The following is a 25,301-nucleotide window of genomic DNA, read 5'->3' as shown; positions in this document are numbered from 1 at the left end:
ACGCGTGGCGCCCGACTGCAATCTCACTCTTGCAGCATCTAGGTTCCGGGGATCCAAATCATCCAGCCACTTCCGCGCAGAAAGAAGACTAAAAGGAAGGCTGGAGATTAAATACACAGGGCTCTCACGCTTAAAATAGGACAATACGCCTTGCAGCCCCTCCTGCTCCTGTGTAAAACCAAGCTAGTTGTGACATGATTTTAAATTCCACGATGGTCCGTGCCTGCATAGATGTGTGCGGCCTCCCAGGATAATGAGCCGCAAGAGAGAGAAGCCTGGGATCACGATGACGTAGCGTTGCCAAGAGTTCGGTCCCAAAAGTTCCTGCTGCCTGGGATTGATTTTGCGTTGTCAGGGTTTCGGGCGCTGTCGGGGTTAAAGTGTTGCCCAAATGGGCGCCCAGTCACTGAGCACACTCGCTTAGGATTGCAGTGGCCATCTGGACTGCGGCCCCGTCAAGTGGCTCTCCAATCTGTCAACTCTTCCTTTTGACTAGACACGTTACACCACAGCTTACAAGACACAGCGCCCCAAACAGCCAGCCACCCGAACCCCCTTGGTACGCCATGTACTATGCACCATGGTGCCCCTGAGCCGCCATGCTACCTGACCCATCGTCTTTCGATACACCGTATGTTGCAGAGAAGCGCAGCTTAGGAAAATCATGGAAAGACGAAACTAGAAAATGAGAACCCGTTGGCATGTTGATTGCTTTCCCGAATCGAATGGAACGGTGACCAGTCCTTCGAGCCTGGTCCTTTGCGAAAGGGGTCAAAGACGTGGCTGCCTGAAAATGCAGGGGTCCAACCTAGCAATGCCAGCCGAGCCAGCCAGAGACACAACATCTCTCCCTCACACACCCCTACTGCCAACATAATAAGGAAAATACCCAAGAATATCCTATACCCCCCTAAACGCCTGCCCAGGCTACATGGCCCCCTGCCCGGGCAACCCCTACACGCACCGATACAGCCCATGCACGAACAAGGACACCAAACAGCGACCCGGCTCTCCAAAACGTAACGGGTCCTTCACCGCTTTTGTCGCCGCCCTTTCTACAGCCTTGTCCAAGTAGCACGCACCCTCACCGACATTGTCGGAACTGGTGCCCAACAGCAATCCTTCCGGTGTTACCCTAGCAGTGCGCGAAGCACCCTGGTGGTGATGTACCGCAGCTGCCATGGCGCCCCATTCTGGTAACGCGCCCCAACAAGGCCATGGCGACCCGACTGCCTGCGCCGCCTTTCTTTAAATCGTTGGTCTCTCCGGCGGTGTCTACGAAGTTTTCTTCCAAAGGCCCCCTACACACTTCTGAGCACGACAAAGAGGAGCAATGGCAAGTCCTCTCGAGGAGCTTCTCACCGCTGCGGCGAATGACCCCGACGGAGACGTGCAGCCCACGTATGACTTTGTCGGGAACCTCTGTTACCGGACCAAAGGAGAAACGAACCGACCAGCTGGGCTCAAGAGCATTCTAGAAGGGCTCTACTTATCCATCACGAGAGAAAATTATGGGCATGCGGTAAGGTGGACCAAAGCCCTGGAGACCTGGATAACTCTGGAACACAATGTGCCGCGAAAAGTGCGTGCAGCGTTGGTCAAGATATACTACGACTTGGCCTTGACGCCCGGTATGCTTGGCCCCCCGGCGCAAACGTTTTCCAACATAGTTGCTAGCCTTGTCAGGTATGTTCAGCTTTCAGGAGTTTCGAGTTCTTTGTCAACATGGCTAACCCGCGCTGTGCGGTGACAGCACCGTCGAGGGCGAGGTCTGTCTCGTCCCAGGAAAAGATCTCACCCTCGATTGGCGGGCGCTTTTCGAACGACTGAAGCATGATCATCTTTTTCCCTCCAACACCATCTTGAATCCCATCGACTATGACGGCCTCGCCAGTGTAGCGCGATGGTTCTTCGATCCAGGGGCTAGGCTGGCTGTAGCCGAGGAAGTTCTGCCCTACTTCGACACGGGTGATTCTCAGTCCGCAGCTAGGACATTCAGGATGATGGCGTTGATGTCTTCGACGGAGCCTGCCCCGGAAGCGTCCTCGGACTGCCAGCCATCCAGTCTTTTCCCGACGTACATGTTTCTCTTTGCCAAGCTGTTCCGGACGCAAGCCGCCACCGCGGTTCTTTTCGACCTCTTGTGTCAACTCACCGGAAGTCACTTGGAATGCAAACATGTCCCCTTCGGGGCTTATGGCATTTTGGACGAGATGCAATCCCGCGAGATGTTTGCCGCCGTCTCTCGACTGTCCATGATCGACGACAAGTATTCCACCGATTCTTTCGACGGCCCGTCTCTCCCTCTAAGCCGCCGGATGAGGGCTGCCGAGGATGCTGCTCATTGGATTGTTTACTCCCTCTCACCGTTGTGCTTGGAGAAGGAGAATTCACTGCTGTCGAGCCTGGAAAGCCTCATCTCATCCATTACCGTCTTGTACCATCCCAATGCCACCATATACGGGCCGAGGGACTTTATTACCGAGCTTCTTTGGTCCCTCGCCCACGGCTTTTGCAGGCGATACAATATGGAGCAGAGCGGGAAGCTAGCTACCCCGCCGGAACGGCGAATCAACGACGAGTTGAAACAACAGTTTGTCCGTTTGCTGAGAGGGCCGATTCTCTCGGGCTGTTTCTCCCTGTCCTGGGCCACCCGTGAAAACTGTTGCACGGCCGTCAAGCCGCTGGCCGATCTCGAGCCAGGTCTCATTGTCCCAACCGTGCTGCAACGCATCTACGCCAGCCATGACAGCCTTGTCGACGGCGACGCAGCAGAGTTTAGTATATGGCTCTTGGGGGTGCTCGGCAGCACGATTGCACGGGAAAAGGGACTGCGATGCCACCTGCCAAACCTGATGAATCTCGCCCTATCCGGCATCAACGCCAGCCGCCCGAGTCTGACGAAGGCGAGCTGCAAGTTTATTCGGCTTGTGGCTTGCGACCCCCCGCCGCCCCATATCCGATTCGCGAAGCCGGGCATGTCCAAGGATCCTGCTGTGGCCCAAGCCTGGATCGCGGGTGACATCAAGTGCCTGAACGACGGGGGTTCGGTCATCGACCTGGACGGCCGCAGACAGCTCGGCGACGAGGAGGAGATCGACATCCTTCGGTCCGCCCTTAGCAGTGTCGAAGATTTCATCTTGCGGTTGCTGGAACGCGTGTTCAAGTTCGCGTCCGACGCCTTTCGTTCCGATTTCGAGGCCGAGTACGCCACTGAAACAGAATACCACGAGGCCGAGGTAGATGTGATCTGGGCGGCGCAGGCTTGCTTTATGTCGCTGCAGCCCGAGATGCTCGAAGAAGCCATGTTGCTTCTGAGCAAGCATGTCTCATCAGATCCGATTCCCAAAGCCGAGGACTTGATCGGAGCCGTTGTCATGTATGCTGTTCAAGCCAACCCAAAGAGAGGCCTCCAGATATTTGTGCCCATGCTGGTCGGTCATGTCCATGACAGAATCGAAGAACGCTGGATCGAGCCGAGAGCCAACCGCTCCGATATTTTGTCTGCGGATGAGACCCTGAGATATTACGTCGAGGTCCTCGGCCGCTGTCTCATGGAGAGCGGGTCCGAGGTTCTTCTCTACCACGAGCAGGTGCTGAACCTCACCACCTTTGCAAGGGACAACTGTGGACCACCCGCATATGGCCTCTGCGCGAGGCTGACCAACCTTTTGATAACCGGCTTGACGGAGACCTATCCGACCACGTGTGCGGTCACTTATGATAGCCAGGGTGAGGTGGCTACGAAGGCTGTCGCATGGCACACGCCCGCACCCGGCGAGATTCAAGCGGTCTTCAAAGTGTTCGAATCGGAAACAATCTGGCTTGAACAAGGAATACATGCCCTGATGGCAAATTACCCTTCTTCGTCCAAGGAGCGTGGGTCTTGGGCCCGAAGCCTCGCCCAGGCCGTAAGGTACCTAAGCAGCATGATTTGCGCCATGGCGACCGTGTTCGACCCCGGCCACATAGCTGCCGGCGGTAACTGCGACAACCCCTGCGATGAGGACGCCAAAGACGACGCCGCGTATGTCGCAGCGCATGTGCAAGAGTTCCATCGCGTGCTGGAGCCCCATGACCCTCTCTATGACCGTGTTCACCAGCGGCGGTGCGAAATCGGGTTGCTCGCCAGCAAGATCCACGCCTACCTCCTCGGCCACGAGGGAGAGCACGTCGACTGCTTGCGCGGCGTATATAGCCTCGGCATTACCTTGATTACCCACGTCGGGTATTGCCATATACATCAGGACACAAGCCGGTGCCGCAAGAACTACGCACGCTTGGCGAGGTGCTTGAATGTCAGGGGACGTGCGCCATTGCATCCGCCGGCCATCTGTGTCATGCTCATGGAACGCTACCATGCAGAGCTCCAGTCTTTCGGAACTCAGTACCGCCACATGGGTGATCTCGAGAGGCGGTTGCTCGAGGACGCGACAGAAGGATGCAGCTCCCCTTACGAGGATGTCCGCCAAGCGGGGCAAGATCTCGTTCTCGTGTCGATCCAGATGCTGGCAGGTTCCGCCAAGTTCTTTCTTCCTCTGATGCTAGCCAAAGTGCGCGATCTAATCAAGAGCGAGAACCACCGTGGGATCGAAGGCGTGGTGGAGACGCTTGTCTGGGGGACCGAGCTGTGGCGGCAGCATTGTCCCTCCCAAATTCCCGATCTGCTCGGCATTCTAACAGAAACAGCCGCCATGGATGTGCCCAAAGTGGCCCGTATTGCTGTTCTGGCAAAACAGGGCATCGAAACCCTGGGTCGCCCCAACTTCCGTGGACGGACCGTTTTCCCCAGGGACGGCATCGCGGAAACCATCCGGCCGGCCGGGGACTTTTCAGACTTGGTCCTGAGGGCGCACCAGTTCCAGCGTAAGGAGAAGGACGAGGCGCTGCAGAAGATGGAGGACCTCGGAGTCGACTTGCTGAGAAACAAGACGGACCCGTGGCTCTGCATCCTCTCCACCCGCGCCCTGATCCGTCCGAGCTTCGATCCGCCTCCGGTCGAGCTCCTCTCCTTTCTCGCAGACAATGCTGTCGCGGCAGACGCAAAACTTCGTCGCCCGTGCATAGATATGCTCAGTGAGGTAGGGACCATGTTCCTAGAAGGGATACGCTTTGGTCACGACCTTGAAGACTTCATCCGCACGCAGGGCTGCAGAGTAGACGACCTAGTCCAAGTCGTCCCAAACCGGGATATGGTGTGTGCGGAGCGATACCTGACCAGGTATGCAATGCTCGGCGACGGCGATGACGATGATGATGGTGACGGCGTCTTTATCGACCCTACCTTCTATGGGTCGCTCGTGTGGCCGGCTCAGCTCCACGCGTGGCGCAAAGACACGAAATTGCCAGACGACGACCGAGAGAGAGCGCGAAGGGCTGAGTGTATCGGATCTCTCTTCACCAAAGAATGGTTCCAGAAGTTCCTATCTCAGTTGAAGCTGGAAGAAGAGCCCTGGGAGGGAGATAAGAACGGCCAAATGCCCAAGATCTGGATAGCCAACTGTGTACTCCTGACCCTTGTCTTCCAGCTCATGGAACTTGGGGCGACGTCTGCTGAGCTCGAGGACGTGGGAGATCTCGTCAAGACGGTCCTCGAGGACGGCACACAGATTGGCCACCATATTGCGGCAGCGACCTTGCTTCTCGGCCTCCTGTGGTCCCCGAGGTCCCGCGCCTTCCGGAGCCGCGTATTGAAGACGGTGGAGCCCTTGTTGATCGACATCCTGGAGCACAAGATGTCCCTGGCCCCGGGGACGTGGGCCTCGTTTCTGCACTGTCTCATCAAAGATCACGACCCACGGCGGAATCCAGGGTTGGTGCGGTATGTCAGTTCCCTCCAGCTGGATGTCGGGGACGCGGCGCCTAAAAACAAGGCGAAGCTCGATACGATCAGGGCTGTGCTTCGTCATCAGGGGTGGCGGTTCCGCCGAGACGATCATATCTTATCCATGCTGCTCCGCGCGAAGGATGTCATTACGAACGCGGAAGTCTCTACCGCACTCGGCACAACGTTGGCGCTCATCTATACCCCGAGATTCTGCGAGTCGTGGGCCGACGTCCGCACCATGGTCGCTGCAAACCGAGACGCGTCGCCCTTCGGCGTCCGCCCGTATGAACCCAGGGCCGAGATACGGGATACGGTAACCAAAATATTCGAGAGGGTTGCCGCGCTGCGACAACAGGAGCCTATCCCGCATCGCGAATACCAGAGCGCAGCGTCGGTGGCGCTAGCTTTCGTCGTTGGCATGTTCCAAACCAACGCGTCAGGCGTGTTCGTCCACATGGTTGATCTGATCCTCGAGGATCTCTTTCTCATGCTGGATGCAAAACTCCCGGAAAAGACGGGGCTGGGAGTGCGCGCAACCTCGGCGCTGAAGAAGCTGTGCCGTCTCCCGTTTCGCGGGGACGAGCCCACGGCTTTCTGGAAAGCTCTTGTGAAAAAGGCTGGACAATGCGAGCCGATCACCCACCGCAAAGCCGCCATGAGCATGATGGGCGAGCTGTACCTCCGGCGACTATTCACCAGCACGCCGGACGAACAGAGGGGCGCTCTCCAGGCCGTGAGCGATAAGATCCAAGATTCGGATTCACAGATCCATACCCAAGCCGCAGAAACCCTGAAGCACCTGCTCTCTCGCAGTCAGCTCAGCGTGACGGAACCCATCATTACAGACCTCGTCGACAATAGCATCGAGACTCTGAAAACCACAGCAATCAAACCCGGTTTGCGTTTGGCCGCAGTCTGGAGGTTGAGCGCCACGGTCTCGGCATACCCCCAGCTAATCGAAACGCCGGCATGGATGGAGAAGGCGATGACGAGTCTCGTTCAGGAGGCCCAGCGGTTCAGCAGCCTCTCGACCAATGTCGCCAGTACCACGGTACGGGATTTCAAGGAGGCCAAGCGGACACAATGGGAAATGGTGACGAAGGTGAGTCGATATTTCGTCCTTCAGACTTGAGCTGGATTGAGGTGCTAATGTTCGCCGCAGCGTTTACCGGAACAACTCGTGCTCGAAATGCAGGAAATGACGGGACCGTCCTACTACGCCTAGAAGGCTTGACGAATGACCTGGGGGAGGAGTACCACCGGATAGGATGGAACTCTGCCGGGTAACCAAATTGACAGGCACATGCGGATTGGCGGGCGTATTCCTCTTTTCTCGTCAACCTTCTCTCTTTCTCCCCCCCTCCTCATTTATCTATTTCATTACTCTCGCGGCACTCCTCTGACTCTCCCTTGTCATCTTCAATGTCCAACTGACCCGTCCAGCCTCTGAGACGCGACAGACACTGAGAATCATAGCCACACCCGGAAAGAGTCAGCGTCTCCAGATTGCACAGCTTTGGCACAAACTCGTGTATCCAGTGCTGGCGGTTGTTGCATGTTCCCATCCACGGCACGGTTTCTGTGAGGAACTTGGGCAGGCCGCACGGCTTGAGCTCCTTGACCGTATCGCCCAGGTACGGGAGGCAGGTTGCATCAACGTTCCCGCGGCAGGCCAGTTCACGACGCACGTGCGTCGCGCATGGCTCTCGACAATCCACTGAAGTGACTTTCGGCCTTTCTCATCGATCGACATCCCCCGTCCTCTTTCGACGAAGGGGGGAAGCAGGTTGATGACAAGCTGGTCCTCGCTGACTACGTAGGTTGTGTAGTTGGTGTCGAGTGGGTCGGGGAGAGTGATGATTTGAGCGTCCCGGTGGCCCACGGCGTGGCCAAGCTCGGTGATCCTACAGATCTCGCTCCAGTCGATCGTGGTCACGGCGTCATGATCTTCGAACAGCAAGATGGCGGACTCGATGCCTTCTGCTCTGGTTCTAAACATGTACAGCGCGCCGGACAGCTCCGTCATCTTGCGACTCCGGTCCTGCGCTGTGCCCCCACGGACTCTGTAAAGAGCCACGATTTTCAGGGAATCCAGCGTCTGAGATACGTCGTCGTGGGTGGCCATATCGATCTATGGTACGAGGATTGTGTTAGGCAAAAAGAAAAGAGGATTTATTTCAGAAGCTGACGGGGTGGGTGGGTGCACAAGGCCGAGTGAAATTTGATTGCTCCGGGGAGAGTGGAAGAGTAGCTATGATTGAAAAGATGGAAAGGGAAAGGAAAGGAAAGGAAAGGAAAGGAAAGAAAAGAAAAGAGAGGGGACCAGGAGCTTTTATTGAAGCCAACGGGGCGGAGCAGGAGCGCTGGTTCACGCACCTGCCTAAATGGCGCAATGTGCATTGGTTGCCGAACCAGTCGATGTGCGACATGTGCTCGAGGGCGACTGGCTGGTTAGTTGGACGCGTCGGTGGCGAGCTGCCCGGCGAATGACAGTGCGACAGGGGGCGGCAGATTCTTTCGGGGGGCCGAGTTTGATGATTTGATCAGGGGGTGTTTGTGGTCAGAGAGGGCGAGGTGGAATGTATCCCTGTCTGCCCCAACGGGGTGAGGGGCTTGGAAACGCGTTTTGTTGTATCTGACTGGTCAACACAATCAATGCTGCGGAATACCTCTTCCAATCGGTAGTAAAGCATCTCAGGCACCCAGCGGATGGACCTGGACCTGGACCTCCGAGCCAAGTGCACATGTTCTTTATGGTTGGTGGTTGGGTTCAGAGACTGCAGGGCCACATTTGCCAGTCTTCAATCCTCCTCTGTACTGCGGCTACTCTCCTAGAATCTGGGCTCCCATGGTCGCAACAGGAAGCCGGCAGTGCGCTTTGCGGAACCAACTCGTCAAACTCAAGACGCCGCTCCCGCAGGGGTGGGCAGGCCATAAAGCACAAATCCCTAGGGGCGTTCTCGGCCTGGTCCAAGCCGCCCTTGAACGGATGATCTCCTTCCTCCTGATCCTGCCCTCGGTGAGCCGCTGGAACTATGCCACTCTACGGTCGATGATGTGCTGCTTTGCTTTTCAGTAACTGGCTTACCTGGAGGGAGACAAGCAAAACAAATCAAGCCGCGACCTATGACGGAAGAGGAAGAGCGACCCAGACACTGGTGAGGCCTATCGACAACGAATGTGTGTGTGTGAGAGAGAGAGAGAGAAGACTCAAGATCAAGACTGAGGGTCCGGAACGCTGAAAGGCAATAAAGGCCAGAGATACGGAAGGAGCACGAATAAGACGACAGCAAATGAGTCCAACAAGCATCAAGAGACAAAACAAGGGCAGGACGCGCAAGCGAGACGCCACGAGCCACGAGGCAAAACAGAAACTCAACCAGATTAAGGAAGAATACTGAAAGAAAAGACACAAGGAAACAATGCTCGTAGTTGCGGTCTTCAGCTTTTGTCAGGACGTTGAGGGGGAGGAGGCATCAGTCTTTACCCCGGGGGCGGCCCTTTCGGGGCGGTTCAGTGTCGAGAAAGAGCTCGGAGAGTGTCACGGAAATCTTTCGTCAGGCTTCTCCAGTAGATATCTGTTCACCAAGAGCTTGTTTATCATTGACGCCTTTAGAATTGCTTTTGAGGGACAAGGCAGGCGTTACAGCGTCTGTAGACGACGACTCCGTATACATCGATCCTTCTGACAGATCCTGTTCGCTTCTCGAAGGTTATCTCAACCATTCTATCCGATCCAGTTCGCTTCTCGTAGGTGATCTCGACCCTTCTGACGGATCCTGGTCGCGTCTCGAAGTCGATCTCAACCATTCTAGCTGATCCTGGTCGCTTCTCGATGGTGATCTCGACACTTCTGACGGATCCAGCTCGCTTCTCCAAGGTAATATCGACCCTTGTGATGGATCCTGGTCGCGTCTCGAAGGTGATCCCAACCATTCTAGCTGATCCTGGTCGCTTCTCGAAGGTGATCTCGACCTTTCTGACGGATCCAGCTCGCTTCTCCAAGGTGATATAACCGACGACGCTTCTCGAGGGTCGTTCATCTTTGCCAGAACGTCTGTGATTCTCTTCAGATGCGCAGGAAGGAAATCGTCATACAGCTTTCTAATAAAATCATAACACTCCTTTCCAGTGTTGAAATCATCGTGGAAGCCCATCAGACCCAGAAGGCGGCTGGCACTACAGCGATGGAATGTAGTTTTGGCTCCTTCAATGATAGCAAAATGCCCGCACATCGTGATGCCTCCGTATTCGTGAACAACCGAGAAGACTAGGACCTCGCCGCTCAGTCTCGATGCTTCGTCATCTCCTAGTACCCGACGGTGTAGCTGGATGATGGCATCAACGGCCATGCTGCTGCTCTTCATACACCGCCGCTCAGCCTGAGACGAGGGTTGGCCATACCCGACGACTTCACAGATGAGAAATGGAAAGTACATCCTGCGCGTGAAGCGTGTCTGCATCTCGCTGGAGCTAAGGGATTTTAACTTGTGAACCTCTGCTGTAGTAAAGGCGGATTTCTTGAGGCCGATGGCCATAGTTGGTCGAGGAATTCGGCCTCCTATAAGCATGTTTCTCTGCCACCGAGTAGATATTTCTTCCGCGACATGCTCTAGGTGTTGCTGACCGCCGACAACAAAGAGGAGCTCTGCCGAAGGCACAACGAAAGGGGTAAGATATCGGAATAGACGAGGCCAGTTACACGACCTCGATAACCGACCCCATAGGGGCTCGAAGAACTCGCGAGGGCATGGTAGTAACTGCGGGTCGTCATCATAGCGTGGTAGTAACTGCGGGTCGTCGCCATAGTGAGCCTCGAACATCTCATTGATGAGTCCCTTGCTAGCCTGGGATATCAACTTGTAATTGTCGTCCTTGTAATTGTCGTCGTAGATGATACCTTTCTGCTCGAGTTTTGTTTCATACGTGGAGTACCGTGACATTAGACTGTGTCGCTCCTCAGTTGCTGAGGAATGACTTGACGGACGCTCCGACGTCGAGGTGGAAAAGTCCTTTGGCCACCACCCTGTGTCCGCCCAATGTGCAACTGGATCATCACTTGTCTCCTCTGCAGGCTTTGTCACCGCCTTCGTTTTCTTCGGCGTAGCGGCCATCGGACTGCTAGCCTTGCGCTTCTCGCCAAGCTGCTGGAGACGTTGGCTTCTGCGTGGATCGGGAGGAGTAGCCATCACGGTTGTGTCTGCTTTGTTTGCAGATCAGAACCTGTCGGTGGTGTTGGGCAGGGGCGCGTCGGTGTGGAAGAGGGCTTGTTGGATTCTGTCGGTAGATCAAAGACCGGTAGGTGATGTCGGGGAGGAGTGCGTGGGTGAAGAAGAAGCCTTGTTGGCTTTGTCTGTAGAATAGAACTGGTGGGTGACGTAGTGCAGACAAGGACTCTCCAAACCCGGGTGGGTTGAATGGAAATGATGGATTAGGAGGAGAGGTTTGTCGATACGTCCAAAATAAACACCCTGTGCGAGCCAAGGCAGTTGTTGGTTGGCTGTTGTGAATTGCCAAGACCTTCACATTTCGCCTCGGCCATTAATGCCCGGAGTGGTCCGGTGATTCGGTGATACGGTGATTCGCTCACATGCCAAGACTCTCGGTGAATTTCAGCACCGGTGGAACTATTCTCCGAGGTATCCGCCCAGAACAAGAGACAGGCAATGCCTATTCATGTAAGTACTTCATTTGGTCATCTGGGACTTGACATCATCCCATCGTTTGTCATCGACGCCCTCCAGTGGCCATATCACCGCCACTGGTCCCATCTTTACCAAAAACCTCTTGGACCTCGTTCTTCACCCTCGATCCTTTCCCCCTCAATCATCTTCTCTGGTGACTGCCGGATGATATGCTCGATGCTCATGTCACCAGACGACACGATAGTCAGATCACGACGACGATGTTGACTCAACATTCTGCAGAACCGCATGTTGGTCATGGGTCAGATACCGACTCCGAAGAGTCAGACCCCCCAAAGAGCAAGAATCTCGTACAGGAAAACAGGAGGGCTCTACATGATACAAGGCGTCAAGACCAACGCAGTCAAGTTCGGCGGACAACGAATGCTTGCAAGACTTTGGCGGATCAATTCCAAGTGCGACTACAAAGACATGAATGAGATTTCCATGTACGCCTTGTCAGCAAGTGATTCACGTCAGATGTGTTGAACGACTGCTACGTTGCAAGCACTGATCGCCACCGCAGCTCGGTCACTGGAATGTCGGACAGTCGCTGATAATCTTGCCTAGCACCGTCCTCGTCTGGTCTCGCGCAGCTCCCAGTACAAGACACTTACCACTACACCTCCTCCTACTCCGATTGAGATCACTACCACGCATACATACCCCCTTGGTCCACTGGTGGCCGCCCATTCACCACGGTGCTGCTGAATGACGTACAACTGATAGTCGCCAATTCTGTTGAATCTGATAAGAGGATGCCGACAACGATGCACGCCCAGTGAGCATGGGGGATGACGACTGCAACGAAAGGGGAAAGAGATAAGCCAATGGTGTCGGCGACAGGTGTGCGTCATCCCTAGTCTCGCCCTACCCTCTATTGATACGGCGATACTATAAATAACGCAGGAAGTAGCATTATCACGCACGACCTTGAGGTGAGACGGAGGGAGTGTCGACGTCGACATTCTGAACCGTGGAGACTGGGTTGTCGCCTCTGGCAACTTCGTCAGCCTAGCCTGATACGGTATCTTGTCTGCGAGCCCCGAGACATGTTCCCCAAGGACTCCCTGACAAGGAATGTGACGTACTTTAGTGTGACCAGGGCCGTGCAGTTCCACGTCATGTTTCTCTGACCAAATTAACAGCACAGTCATCGACCTACCCTACAATTGCAACAATGATCAGTGAATTTGATTGACAATGGTGTCACCAAAGCCGAAGTCTGATATAATTCACGGAACGGAGGCGTAGCTCAGGTTAGTGATTAGCCCGTCGTTCCTGTGACGACCGGCCAGGCTGGAATGTGAAGTACCAAACATTCAGTATTTAAAATCAAGGTCTCACCTAGACAGGATGTTGGTCGCAGAATCATCGATTTCTCTTTGGTGGCTTTGACGGGCGCCGCAGCTAAAAGAGAGCTGGACAAAGAAGTGAGGAAATTGGGTTGTCTTGGACACGGCAACCTGCATATCACACACCAAACTTCAATATTAACCGCAACTCCTGATTTGAAGAGCAAACACACTTAGCAAACATGGCTCCTCCTCGTTCTCTTCGCGATCGTTCTCCTCGCGGTCGTTCCCCTGGCGATCGTTCTCCTCGCCGTCCTCACACCCTCACTCCTCCGTCGCCGATTCGTGCCTCTCCTCCCCCTGCTCCCGCTGTTCCCGCTCCTCAAAATTCTCGCAGAAGCGCACGGCTGCAGAAGAAAGGCCAGATTCCTAAAGCCAGCAGTGGAAATGATGATACAAGGAAGAAACAGCCATCATCCGCACACTTGACTAGCAAATCTCCTGGAAAACAGGCAAGTACGGGGATACACAAGATGTTGACCTTGACAACTAACGCAGATCAGGTACGCCCGAAAGGCAGTGGCCAGCGAAAGAAGACAACGGGTCAGGACCCTCAACGAGACTACGGCTCAAAGCGAAGATCCCAGACAAAGAAAAAAGGGAAGACCGTACCGGAAGCGGTGACAACTCCCACAGAGGATCCAATAGAGCAACAACGTTCCGAGGGCGTAGCTGAAGCGACCAAGACTCTTCGTGCGGACGGAGAGCCTTCACCACTAGCCTGCGACGGCGACGGCGAAGACGGAGACGGAGACGGAGACGAAGACGGAGACGAAGTTAGCGCAATTAGACATTGGGCCAAGACCGGAGAGTGGCCGAAGAACTTTCCGACCATGGCCCCAGCTACCCAGAAATCCCAAAAGCGAAAGAATACACCAAGCTATTCTCAGAGGACCAAAGATGGCACAGTTCCAACGGCAGACACCTTACAGTTTGATGCGGAAATGGAACGACAGGGGATTTATATGTACCCAGTCAATGGTCCCCCACACGCCTCTCCAGCCAGCAAAGTACTGATCCAAACGATGAAGCAGCCTCTAGAGGACAAAAAGACGTTCACACTGCTCCCAATCGACAAGCTCCCAAACATCTTCGCGCGCCTAGCTAAAAGCACCGAATTTGGCATATTCCGGGACGTCACCCCCTTCCTAGTGCCTTCGCCAGGCCACCTCTTTCTCAGTGGTATTGAAAAGTACGAACACATAGGAGAGGATATAGCTACTGATTGGTCCAACTGTCAACCACTTGTAGGTCCAACTCCTCGACCAGATATTACCGTCGGAATCCGCCCCTCGGCTTTCACCAGTACAGAGACCGCGAAGTTGCATACGCATGCCTCCCGTTTGACACCGACAATCTTTACACAGCGTGTATACTTTCCATTTCTCGTCTGTGGAGCCAAGGGCAATGAAACACCGATTGTTCAATCTGAGCGTCAGTGCCTGAGAAGTTGCAGTATTGCCGTTAACGCCATCATTCAGCTCTACCAACGCTTGGGAATCAAAGAAGCTTCGAAGCTTAGCAAAGAGATCCTGGTCTTCTCAGTTTCCCATACATTCGACAGTTTCAAAATCTACGGACACTTTGCTCTCATCGAAGAATCCAAGACTACGTTTCATCGCCACCTTGTCATGCAAGTGGGACTAGGGTATGATGGCGACCATTTCCGGAACGGAAAAGAATGTTACGATTTCGTCATAAAATTGTATGACCATTTCTATCCAAAGCATCTGAAAAGAATCCAAGACGCGCTACGAAAGATGGGGAACCCTGCACCGCCGTCGACTGCGTCCCTGATGAGTCTCAACCCGAAGCCGGCGGTCGGAGGGACTGAGGAGACTGAAACACCTGAAAAGGCTATCACGACCTTCAAGAAGCGTGATATACCACCCCGGAGGAGACAAAAGAGAGCATCGACTGTCGACGAGGAGTAACCTTCAAAATCCCCTGGTGCAGCAGTCCACGGAAGCCTTACAGAAGATCCAGGACGCCATGCAGGAGAACTAGGACGCCTTCCATAATAGAGAGGAGCAAATGAATGAGTAGTGGGAGCAACTCATGGAGAGCCGGAAGTAGGGCGCAGCTAGGCTTTGTTGGTATTACGCCTGTGTCGCTGCCGACTCTATTGTCACGACCGACTTATTCATGTTGTCCTAACCCGATACGGGAGGTTAGCCGAATAATTTACCCTACGGCACACAACAAAGGCGCGTTAGATAGATTTCCTTGTAGTCAATCAAGTTATTCACCTACCTACAGTTTATTTCACCTTTCTCTTGAATCAGCGTCTTCCTACGCAACCCCCATCCGTCCATCCGTCCATCCATAATCTAAAGTCTATAACCCGAAATCCAGTGATGAGCCCGTCGTTCCTGTGGAGACCGGCCAGGCTGGAATGTGAAGTTCCAAACATTTACCATTCAAAAAGCCGCTCACGCCAAGCTTTAATATTCACCGCGACTCCTGATCTGAAGAATAAATACACTTATTACTCATGGCTCCTCATAGTTCTCCTTTCCGTCCTGACACTCCCACTCCTCCTCCTCCTCTCCGCCGAAGCGCACGGCTGCAGAAGAAAGGCCAGAATCCCAAAGGCCACAGTGCAAGTGTCAATTCAAGGAGGGAAATGTCGTCGTCCATTCCCTTGACGGGCAATTCTTCTGGAAAACAGGTACGTCCGGGGACACAAGATGTTGACCTTCTCAACTAACGCAGACGCAGTTGGACCGACAAGGTCAAGATCCTGAGACATTCGATTGCGAACCTACTCCGATCCAAGACGAGGCATCCCCGAAAGGCAGTGGCCAGCGAAAAGAAGGGAATACTGTAGCGGAAGCTATGACAACGTCCCCTTCACCACCCTCCTGCGACGGCGAAGACCAAGACGACTGCGACGCAATTGCACACTGGGCCAGGACCGGAGTGTGGCCGAAGAACTTCCCGACCATGGCTCCAGCTTCTCGGGCATCCGAAAAGAGAAAGCAGGCAACAAGCCATGCCAAAGCTTCAAGGGCGGACAGCCGTGGGTTTGAACGACTTCTTGAGGAAAAAGGGGTTTTTGTCAATCTCAGCGATGGTATACCGTTCTTGCATCAGGAGAGTATCGATCTATGCAAGATGATGTTGAAGGCCGATTACCCTGACCCGGTGAATACGCCTATCGCAGTCGACAAATTCTACCACATGATGTACCATTTACGGACCCGCAACGAGAGTCGCGTCGTCCGGGATGTCACCCCCTTCCTGGTGCCTTCGCCAGAGGCCCTCTTTCTCAATGGTGACGAGAGTTTGCGAGGCATAGCAGAAGAGATAAACGCCGATTGGGGAATATCTGACCCAATCCCAGGTCCAAAACCGAGACCGCATCTGGCCATCGGTCTGGCAGAAACCGCCTTCACTGCCGCAGAGATTGAGAAGTTACAGTTCCTCACCTCCTGGGAGACACCAACGCGGTTTACGGACGTCATCTACTTTCCATTTCTCATCTGCGAGGTCAAGAAGGGAAACGAAAGAGCATTGGCCCGCGCTCGACGGCAGGGCACAAAAGCCAGCGCCATGGCCGTCAGCGCTATCGTTCAGCTGTACCGCCGGGTCTTGGGGAACGACGAGGCTGAAAAGCTCAGCGGCAAGACCCTGGTCTTCTCGGTTTCTCACACATACGATAACGTCATGATATGCGGACACTTTCCTGTCGTCAAAGGAACGGATACTAAGATCTATTGCTATTCCGTCTTCGGTCTATCCCTGGAGCAAAGTGCCTTGAACGACCCCCGGAAGCTGACGTATAACTTTGTACGAAAGATATACGACGATTTCTATCCAAAGCATCTTGAAAGGATCACAGACGTTCTTGGAAAGATGAAGGCTATTGAAACGGTGCCGATTGCATCTGATATCAGTGACGACCTGGATCAGCCTGAAGAGTCACAGCCTGCGTATCCGTCGAACCTGTCGAACCCGTCGAACCCGTCGAACCCGTCGAACCCGTCGAACCCTCCGAACGCGTCAAAGGCAAACACTACACCAAAGTTCGATGGTCCAGCCAGAAAGAGACAAAAGAGAGGACCGGCTGTCGAACAGGGGCAAACTTGGGTAACGAAGGATGAGTTAGATCAGTTCAGACAAATGTTCAAGGGCGGGTTCGAGGAGGTCAAGGGCAGGTTCGAGGAGGTCAAGGGCAGGTTCGAGGAGGTCAAGGGCAGGTTCGAGGAGGTCAAGGGCAGGTTCGAGGAGGTCAAGGAGATGACGAAGACAACGACGGGCCAGAAGCAGGGCTGAGGAGTTTTGCGCAGCCAGGCTGGGTTGGTATTACGCCTGTGTCACTGCCGACTCTGGGGCCGGTGAGCCATGCCGTGGCATTCATTCTTTGCACGGACCAGTGGCTGACGGACACAGACACACTCTCTCCTCTTTGGGTTCACGATTTGCACACGGACTTACTCGGCATTGGTTGGAGTTGGACGGGTCATTGGCTCTGGGCTGATGGATGCAAGTTGTGTGTGTGTGTCTGTCTGTGCCCGTTTACGCATTAATTTCTCTTCAATCTTCGATCTTCTCATAGATGTTTCTTTATTCCAGCCAGCCAACACGGGCCTGTTAATCACGACCGACTTGTTTGTTTCGCCTTTCTCTATCATCCATTGAGTCAAGATCTTCCCACGCAACCCCCATCCATCCATTCACTCGTCTTTGTCAGAGTCCTTTACAGGTCTTTCGATTTGCCCTCGGTGCCCTCGGCGCCCTCGATGCCGTCTATACCCTCAATACCGTCAACGCCCTTCCCTCTCAGTCCCTTGGAAGGTCGGAACCAAGTCCACACATACACACACATACACACACACAGAGAGAGAGAGAGAGAGAGAGAGAGAGAGAGAGAGAGAGAGAGAGAGATATCTTTATTTACACCAGGGTTGTAAGTGCCAGGGTACCACGGAAAGACGTGATTTCCAGCCCGAAGAAAGAAAAAGACGTGGCGAGGCGAGGCGAGGCGAGGGGGACTGTCCTGCCCTGCCGCAGGAGTATTTCAATCAGTGGCTTTTCTTCGGGGGGACACACACACACACACACACACACACACACACACACACACACATACATATACAGTAGAGACCAACGGAAGTAATCGATCAAAATTCGTTGCATTCGTAACGGCCGCTGGCCGGTGGCATCTAACTAACCCTGACCCGTCCATCCATCCATCCAAAATCCATAATCCGAAATCCATCCATCCGAAATCCATAATCCGAAATCCATAATCCGAAATCCAAAATCCAGCATCCAAAATCCAGCATCCAAAATCCAGCATCCAAAATCCAGCATCCAAAATCCATCATCCATCATCCATCATCCACTAGCCACAGAGGGTCGTCACAATGACACTCACCCACCCGGGTCACCCGACTACCGCCGGTTCAATGCTCGTAGGAATCCTCATCCACGCGGCGCCTCTTCGTGGCTCTCAGTGTCTCTCTCTCGTCCAGCCGCTCTCGCGCTCGTCTGACCTTTGCAAGACTCTGGTCCACTTCCATCGTCATCTCGTCCACAGTGGCCCGGTGAACGTCCTCCCATCGGCGGAGGCTTCTCAATACCGAGAGGGCGGTTTCCCTGTTTCGCCCGGCGGTATCGATTGAGGTCTCGAGTTTCGCAATCAACCTCTTGTTATAGTTGGTGACGATCTCCAGGTCGGCCAGTTCATGCCTCCTCACGCTCATGGGCAAGTTCCGCGCAACCTCTCTGTCGTATCTCAACACGTCGTCTTCGTGGTCATACTGCCACAACTGGCACCGGTCTCTGATGGGTTGAACCGGCAACTCGCTCGTGCGGGACCGTACGTGATCCTTCCAGGCATTTTCTAGATTGATCCTGTCCGTGTGAGCCTCCACCTGTGCAATGATGCGCTTCTGCTGTTTGATCAACTTGTTCTGTTCATCAAGTGTCTCCCGTAGTTGACGAATTTTCCGGGTCTCCTCTGCCGCTGTCTCATGTCCATCCCCGCCGTCGTCACTCTCGCCGTCGTCACCCTCGACATTGTAACCCTCGCCATCGTCACTCTTGATCTCGGAGGCCCCAATGGGACCGCCCCCCGCGAGCACCTGGCCGAGGGGGGGCAGGCGGACCTGGTCCTGCGTTTTCAACCAGTCAGATCATGTCCACGGGACTGGAATGTGAATCCATAGAGTGCCGACCCACCTGATTCTTAACGTTATCCGACATTTTGATTCGAGTCTCGGCCGGGAATCTCGGAGGCAGCGGTGGACGACTGGTTCGGTATGAGGATCCTTTTTCTGTCAGTACAACGGCAGCGCAGCCTGGAATGAAGATCCCACTTGCCCTGGACGTGAATGCACGCTCTGCTTTCTGTCCCGTAGCCTGATCGGTCAGCGATGTGGTGCAGTGTAGTGTAGTGTCGTTGAGGATGGGAGAGTTGAGAACTGCGTCGACTTGTTGGTGCGGCTGAATTAAAGAGGAGGTGAGGGTCTTGGCATCACGTGATATGACGACATGAAGCGGACAAGGAGATGAGAATACCGACCGAGATCTTGAGGGTTGATATATATAGAGAAGAGGTAGGGAGCCCCTACGACGAACCCGAGGTTCGGGAAGGGAGAGCCGTCGAGGTATCGATCTCGGGATCAAGGATGGAGAACCCTTTTCTTCGTTGGTGTCGATGATCCAAGGTCGAAGGGATGGGCAGTGTTGAAGATCTTGAGGATCGAAGAGGTGGAAAGTCGTCGAGATATCGATCTCCGGATCGAGGAGGAAGTACCATGTTCTTCGTTAGTGCTAAAGTTCCAAAGGGGAAGAGAAGGGGAGTATTGAAGATCTCGAGGATTGAACACGTAGAGAGCCCTTACCCCGATTGGCCTGAGGACCAGGAGGGAAGTATCGTCGAGATATCTATCCCGGGATCAAGGATTGAGAGACCTTTTCTTCGTTAGTGTCGAGGATCCAAGGGGGAAGATCTCGAGGAACGAACACAGAGAGCCTTCGTCTTGGCGATATCTTGATGGTTCGAGACAAAAGGCCAGATATATGTACTCAAGGGCGCTGAGGATTGAACAGGTAGAGCCCCTACTATAACGAGTCCGAGGACCAGGAGGGTAGAGCTGTCGAGACGTCTCGGGATTCAGGAGGAAGAAGCCATTTCTTCGTCGATGCCAAAGATCGAAAGAGGAACTTCCGATCTCGAGGATTGAACTGGTGAAGGGCCCCTACCACGACGAGCCTGATACCGAGGAGGGCAGAGCTGTCGAGATATCTGGGGACCAAGCAGAGAGGACCTTCACCTTCGTTAGAGCCAAAGATCGAAGGGGGGCAGATCTCGAGGATCGAACAGACAGAGAGTCTTTGTCTTGGGTGATATCTCGATGGCCAAAGACAAACGGGTAAATATATGTACCAAGTTCAGGACTGATGAGGCAGATAGAAAGCGTTTCCGTTGGTAAAGTCTGAGGATGGACAAGGCCTCTGAGAGGGTCTCGAGCTGTCTCCGGATGACAGGGGTGGTGAGTGTTGAAGATCTCGAGGGCGGAAGGGGAGATGTGAGTAATGTCTGAAGACCAAAGGCAGAGAACGGAGACCTTCAAGGGTCTTGGTGATGGTCACAAGCAGAACACGAAGAAGCAGAGGAAGCGGAACAATAAGTAGAGCAATAAGCAGAATACGAAGTAGAGTGAGAAGAAGAGTGAGAAGAAGAGTGAGAAGAAGAAGAAACAGCAGAGATACAGTAATGCAGTAATGCAGTAATGCAGTAATGTTGTATTGCGTACAGCAGTGAGTGTTGTGCGACAGCACTGTCAGCCTAAGAGACGACTAAGAATGCTTGCTATCAAATATCAATAACCCCTTGTCATAGGAACCAGTGCTTTTCTGTACTTCTCCTGTTGTCCGTCCCGTATGCCATGCTCTCATAATAATACTTTGACAACGTACTTTTGTAGGTGTTGGTGCGAAGGGAGGTTGTGATGATTAGGTGTCGACGTGACGAGAGGTTGTGGTGTTCAGAGTGCGGCTTTGGCCAACTCGACAGCCTTCTGCGCCTCTTGTTTGGTCCGCATCACCGCTGTCAACCACAGCATTGCTTTCTCAACCACCAACTCCCAAACTTCCTCCTCTCCTGGCACCTTGGTCTTCAACCAGGCAACCGACAACGCCGTGGCGCGAATACCATCTTGATCCATACCATACAACTGGAGACCTCGGTAGCGACTCTCAGTCAACCCCAGGAGGGCGACAAGGTCTTGAGAATGATGCCATGCCCCATTGTACTCAACCAAGACGATGACTTGGTACATTTTCCCGGCATCTTCCAAGGAAAGCCAGCCGGGATGAGGACCACGGGGCTGGACTGCACTTCGAGGTGGTGGAATGACGCTTCCAAACAAACTTGCACGGCGAGGAGCATTGGCAGGGACCGGGGTACCGATAGCTCCGTACACGCTTCCACGGTTGTCACGGGTGTGGTCGGGCGTACTGAGGCCGAACATGCTCAGACGACGAGGATTGTAGGCAGGAGTGAAGGCAGTGACCGTATCGCTTCGTCGGAGAGGTGGAGCTGCTGGATTGAAACTGGAGAGAGGTGGCGATGGCAGGCAAGGTTCTTTGGCCGCATACAATGAGACGTTGCTGTTGGGTGCAGTCACCAAGATCGTGGGGACGGTGAGGCTGCTGGTCGATGCAGAAGCGGTCGATGCAGACGCGGTCGAGGCGTCTCCAGTATTTGGATGTGGCTCACCCGTAGCATCGACTGCCACAAAGGAGGAGGACTGGCTACCAACTTGGTACATGACTCCCAAGCGAACGGCTTCACGTTCGACGATGAGAGAGAAGTCGTTCTTGTAAACCGTCTTCAACAGCTGGCCATCTGGTGTCTTTGCGTCGGTGAGCCATCCGAACTCGTCTTCCAGCTCGACAATGGCCTTCTTTGCAGCCAATTGATGGATTGTTTTACCCACACCGATGTCTTGGACAGGTAGTTCCATGACAACAGGGCCATGGACGGTGGTGCCGCGGAGCACAACAGACTTCAGGGTCTTGTCAGATGCTTCGGGAGAGAGCAACAGATAGACAGTGATGGGATTGTATGGGTACAACGCTGGCATAATGTGAGGTGTCCGGATGATAGCGGGCATGGAGACCGATGGCAAGTGATCGTAACGCCCCTCTGGGGTGGTTGGTGGAGCTTCAATAGCATTGAGATCAATCAGAGGAATGGAGTTCTCCGACTTCAAGCCCAGGGTGACAGTTTGGTTCTGCAGCTCAATCATCTCAAAGTCTTCCTCCGAGCCGGCGTCGTCGTCGGCATATTTGAGCTCGAAGACATAGTCAGTGACATGAGGCGACAAGGCCCCTTTCAACATGCGGAGGACGACTTTGTCCATCTTGTCGTGTGGACCAATGAACTGAGCAAAGCCACCGCCGTCACGGGCGATGCCTTTGATCAGGGACGGCGAAACACCGGGACCGATGCCCAACGTGAAGAATCGAGCATTGGGTGTCTCCTTGACGATGTTGAACATCTGCTGATGGTTCCAGATCTCACCATCGGTGAGGATCAAGACTTCCAGAGGAAGGTCGGGGTGAAGGCGATTGTTAATGGTTGCCCGCACCGGATGTATCAAATCAGTCCCGCCATATCTGGCGTCGAGTGAATCCAGATGGTTCCTAGCGTCGTCCAGACTGAATTGATCGTAGGTGACGCTCTTCTGGAAGAAGAATGAGAAGTATGTGCCAAAGGAGCAAATATTGAACTTGACCCCGACTGGAAGTGACCTGACAAAGACGTGCATGGCGGATCTCAACAGTCCCATCCTGCTGGTCATGCTTCCACTTCTATCAACTATGAAGACAATCTCGGGTGAGATCTTGGGAAGTTGCTGTTTGGGCACCAGCGTTGCCATGACTGCACGTTGATTGGGGATGGTTGGATGAGTTTCGAGCAAAGCACGAGGAGTTGTAGTGCTCTTGGCCTGAATGATAAAGACCACATCATTATCGAGTGTAGGGACATTCAGAGCCAAGGTGGCCGAGGCGTGATGACTCTTGGACGAGTCTTGGTCCATGTAGGAAGTGTGTCCGAGGGTGACGGCAATGGGATGGCTTGGAGATTGGATTCCGGTGATGACCGACCCTTCTTCAAGGGTGACATTGAGTCTGACGGCAATGGAACCATTGCGGATGATATGGGGAAAGGCCGCGGCCGACTCGCTGCACAGATATCCATAGCGAGGAGCCACAGTGCTTGGGATAGTAAACTGAATTCCACCAGTCTGAGTGTCGTGCTTGACCTCGCCGAGATATGTCATTTCGACATGAAGCTCTTGGAGAGCGTCAACACCGCCAAGAGAGGTGGTAAAGACATCATCTTCCTCGATGATCTGCTCAAAGATGGCTGCATTTTTGCCACGGGCTACGGCCTCCAGGTATTCAGCATTGGCTTTATCTCTTTCTTTGACATTGCCAACGATGGTCTTGGACCCAATGGTGCATTGGAAAGAAACGATGTTGACACCGTCGGTGAGAGGAAAGGTGTAGAGGACCTGATCAAGCTTGGTATTCTTGTAGTTGACGAAGCTCTGTTTGAGGGTCGTGCAGGCAGTACGGGCGAAAATGCTGGTGTCGGTAGACAACTTGACCTGTGGAAGGTATTTTCCCCGCTGGTCTTCATCATCGACAAAGAAGATGCCACAGAGACGACGGGGTTTGCCGACATGGGTGGGCCACCCTACATAAGGGATGTACATCGACATGGCGGAAGAAGTTTGATTGAGAATGAGAATGAAACAGGGTGAGAATGAGGATTGTAAGTGAGACTGTGTTGGAATGAATGCAGTTGCGTGAGAGTGAGAGGTACGAGAATTGGTTGGGTATGGAAGAAGAAAAGCTGAACAGAGGCAGATGATGGTGGGTGTTTGATCTGGTTGCAGGCAGCCAACTGCGAAGGCAGTTGAAGGCAGTGAACGGAAGGTAGTCGAGTTGAATGAAGTAGGAAGGTGAATTTGGTAGCAACGCAGTTGTAAAAGGGGGATGACAACAAAGCAGTGAAGGGAATACAAAAGGCAAGAAGAAGTGAGAACAAACGACAAAGTGAAGTGAAAGTGAAGGTGAAAGTGAAGGCAGACACGTCTTTGGTTTTTTTTTGTTTTGTTTTTTTGGGTTTGGCTTTGGATTTGGAAGGAGGGGGGGAAGGGGGGGGTAGGAGGGGCTCTTTCAATGAAAGCGCGTCATTCAATCACGCGCGAGACACAAGCACTCACAGCCTAGCTGCGCGTGGGCGAGGGGCCCTCCTGTCCCTTCTTTAGAGGGCAAGCTTGCACTCCAGGGCAGCCAGAGCTGCAGTTCACGGCTGCTTCTCGGCTCTTCGACGAGTGCGAGTGGTGGCCCTTGAGGCCTAGTCACTAGCTCGTATTTAATCATGCGGAACCCAATCAGGGAGATCAATGACAGAGGGCTTCCAGGGCACTTGAGAGAGAAAAAGGATCTGTTGAGGAGAGGGGGAAGCCACCAAACAGTCTGCTGGGTCATGGATCAGGGCTCTTGGGGGGGACGCCGAAGCCTGAACTAGCACACTACTGGGTAGGGATGTGCTGAGCGGGAGCAGCTATTTAGCTCTATAATGCCTTTGATGCAAGTAGAACGTGCAGCCTGTAGATGGCCATTTCTCCTTGCACCTACATCATGTTGCTCAAAGAACCTGGATATACTATACGAATGCTTGAAGATCTCCCCCTCTCCCCAGAAATGGACGTGCAGTCCGGCCCCTCAGACCTCTGAAGTCATGGCCGATGCCCAGTGTCCATCTGCTGATAGATGCCCTCTGCTCTGCGAGTACGAGTTTGACAAAAACAGAGCAAGAGACAAAGGAAAGGAATTGAGCTGGGATGAACGAATGGATGGATGGATGATATCAATTAGTTGGTCAGTCAGATATGGAAAAGTCTCTATATTTTCCATCAAGAGTTTCTACTCAATCATTAATTCGTGGTGACACACCGGGGGGAGCGGGGGTTGGGGGCCACGGACCTGATAAAGCCCCCTTGGCGCTGTCAATTGTCAGTGCCATGCCATGTGTTTGAAGGGTCACTACCAGGCAATTGACTAATTGACGCTTGTTCGGAGAATTTCTTCGGTTAAAGCCACCCCCCGAAGAGTCAATTAACGCTTTGTTCGGAGAATTTCCTAGGTCAAAGCCATTCCCACCCCCGAGAGTCACTCAAAGTGCACGAACATCAGTGCCCCCGAAGCATGGGTGCTCAAGTCCGACTGCCTTGAGGCGCTGCTTAGTGGTGGATGGCTGGGCCACTACCTGCTGCTGATCAACAACCTTGGCCGCCTGAAGTTACGGGTAGCTGCTCGTAGAAGTAGTTGCTCGTAGTAGTAGTTGCTCGTAGTAGCTGCTCGTACCTACCAGTAGCTTCTCGTAGTAGTACTGCTAGT

General features: G+C 53.7%; 7 protein-coding genes across 7 annotated transcripts; 3 read left to right on the top strand and 4 right to left on the bottom strand.

Annotated features, from left to right (window-relative positions):
* Positions 1-1,333: 1,333 nt before the first annotated feature.
* Positions 1,334-7,052, top strand: AYO20_09106 (hypothetical protein; the record flags this gene model as incomplete). Its single annotated transcript, XM_022647378.1, has 3 exons — positions 1,334-1,686; positions 1,754-6,929; positions 6,990-7,052. 3 exons carry the CDS (start codon positions 1,334-1,336, stop codon positions 7,050-7,052), a joined length of 5,592 nt encoding a protein of 1,863 aa, XP_022496652.1.
* A 139-nt stretch (positions 7,053-7,191) lies between these two features.
* Positions 7,192-7,952, bottom strand: AYO20_09105 (hypothetical protein; the record flags this gene model as incomplete). The annotated part of the gene is made up of 2 exons (XM_022647377.1): positions 7,192-7,406; positions 7,466-7,952. The coding sequence occupies 2 exons, from the start codon at positions 7,950-7,952 to the stop codon at positions 7,192-7,194; spliced, it is 702 nt and encodes a 233-aa protein (XP_022496651.1).
* A 1,588-nt stretch (positions 7,953-9,540) lies between these two features.
* AYO20_09104 (hypothetical protein) lies at positions 9,541-11,016 on the bottom strand (the record flags this gene model as incomplete). Its single annotated transcript, XM_022647376.1, has 1 exon — positions 9,541-11,016. The coding sequence occupies one exon, from the start codon at positions 11,014-11,016 to the stop codon at positions 9,541-9,543; it is 1,476 nt and encodes a 491-aa protein (XP_022496650.1).
* Positions 11,017-13,048: 2,032 nt separating this feature from the next.
* AYO20_09103 (hypothetical protein) lies at positions 13,049-14,800 on the top strand (the record flags this gene model as incomplete). Its single annotated transcript, XM_022647375.1, has 1 exon — positions 13,049-14,800. One exon carries the CDS (start codon positions 13,049-13,051, stop codon positions 14,798-14,800), a length of 1,752 nt encoding a protein of 583 aa, XP_022496649.1.
* Positions 14,801-15,360: 560 nt separating this feature from the next.
* Positions 15,361-17,144, top strand: AYO20_09102 (hypothetical protein; the record flags this gene model as incomplete). The annotated part of the gene is made up of 2 exons (XM_022647374.1): positions 15,361-15,537; positions 15,588-17,144. 2 exons carry the CDS (start codon positions 15,361-15,363, stop codon positions 17,142-17,144), a joined length of 1,734 nt encoding a protein of 577 aa, XP_022496648.1.
* Positions 17,145-18,277: 1,133 nt separating this feature from the next.
* Positions 18,278-19,079, bottom strand: AYO20_09101 (hypothetical protein; the record flags this gene model as incomplete). The annotated part of the gene is made up of 2 exons (XM_022647373.1): positions 18,278-18,988; positions 19,056-19,079. 2 exons carry the CDS (start codon positions 19,077-19,079, stop codon positions 18,278-18,280), a joined length of 735 nt encoding a protein of 244 aa, XP_022496647.1.
* Positions 19,080-20,866: 1,787 nt separating this feature from the next.
* AYO20_09100 (hypothetical protein) lies at positions 20,867-23,614 on the bottom strand (the record flags this gene model as incomplete). The annotated part of the gene is made up of 1 exon (XM_022647372.1): positions 20,867-23,614. One exon carries the CDS (start codon positions 23,612-23,614, stop codon positions 20,867-20,869), a length of 2,748 nt encoding a protein of 915 aa, XP_022496646.1.
* Between the last annotated feature and the right edge of the window lie 1,687 nt (positions 23,615-25,301).

The sequence above is a fragment of the Fonsecaea nubica genome, assembly GCF_001646965.1.
Source record: "Fonsecaea nubica strain CBS 269.64 chromosome Unknown Scaff80, whole genome shotgun sequence".
NCBI lineage: Eukaryota > Fungi > Ascomycota > Eurotiomycetes > Chaetothyriales > Herpotrichiellaceae > Fonsecaea > Fonsecaea nubica.
Note: the sequence above shows the minus strand (reverse complement) of the source record. Positions and strands in the feature narration are given on the sequence as shown.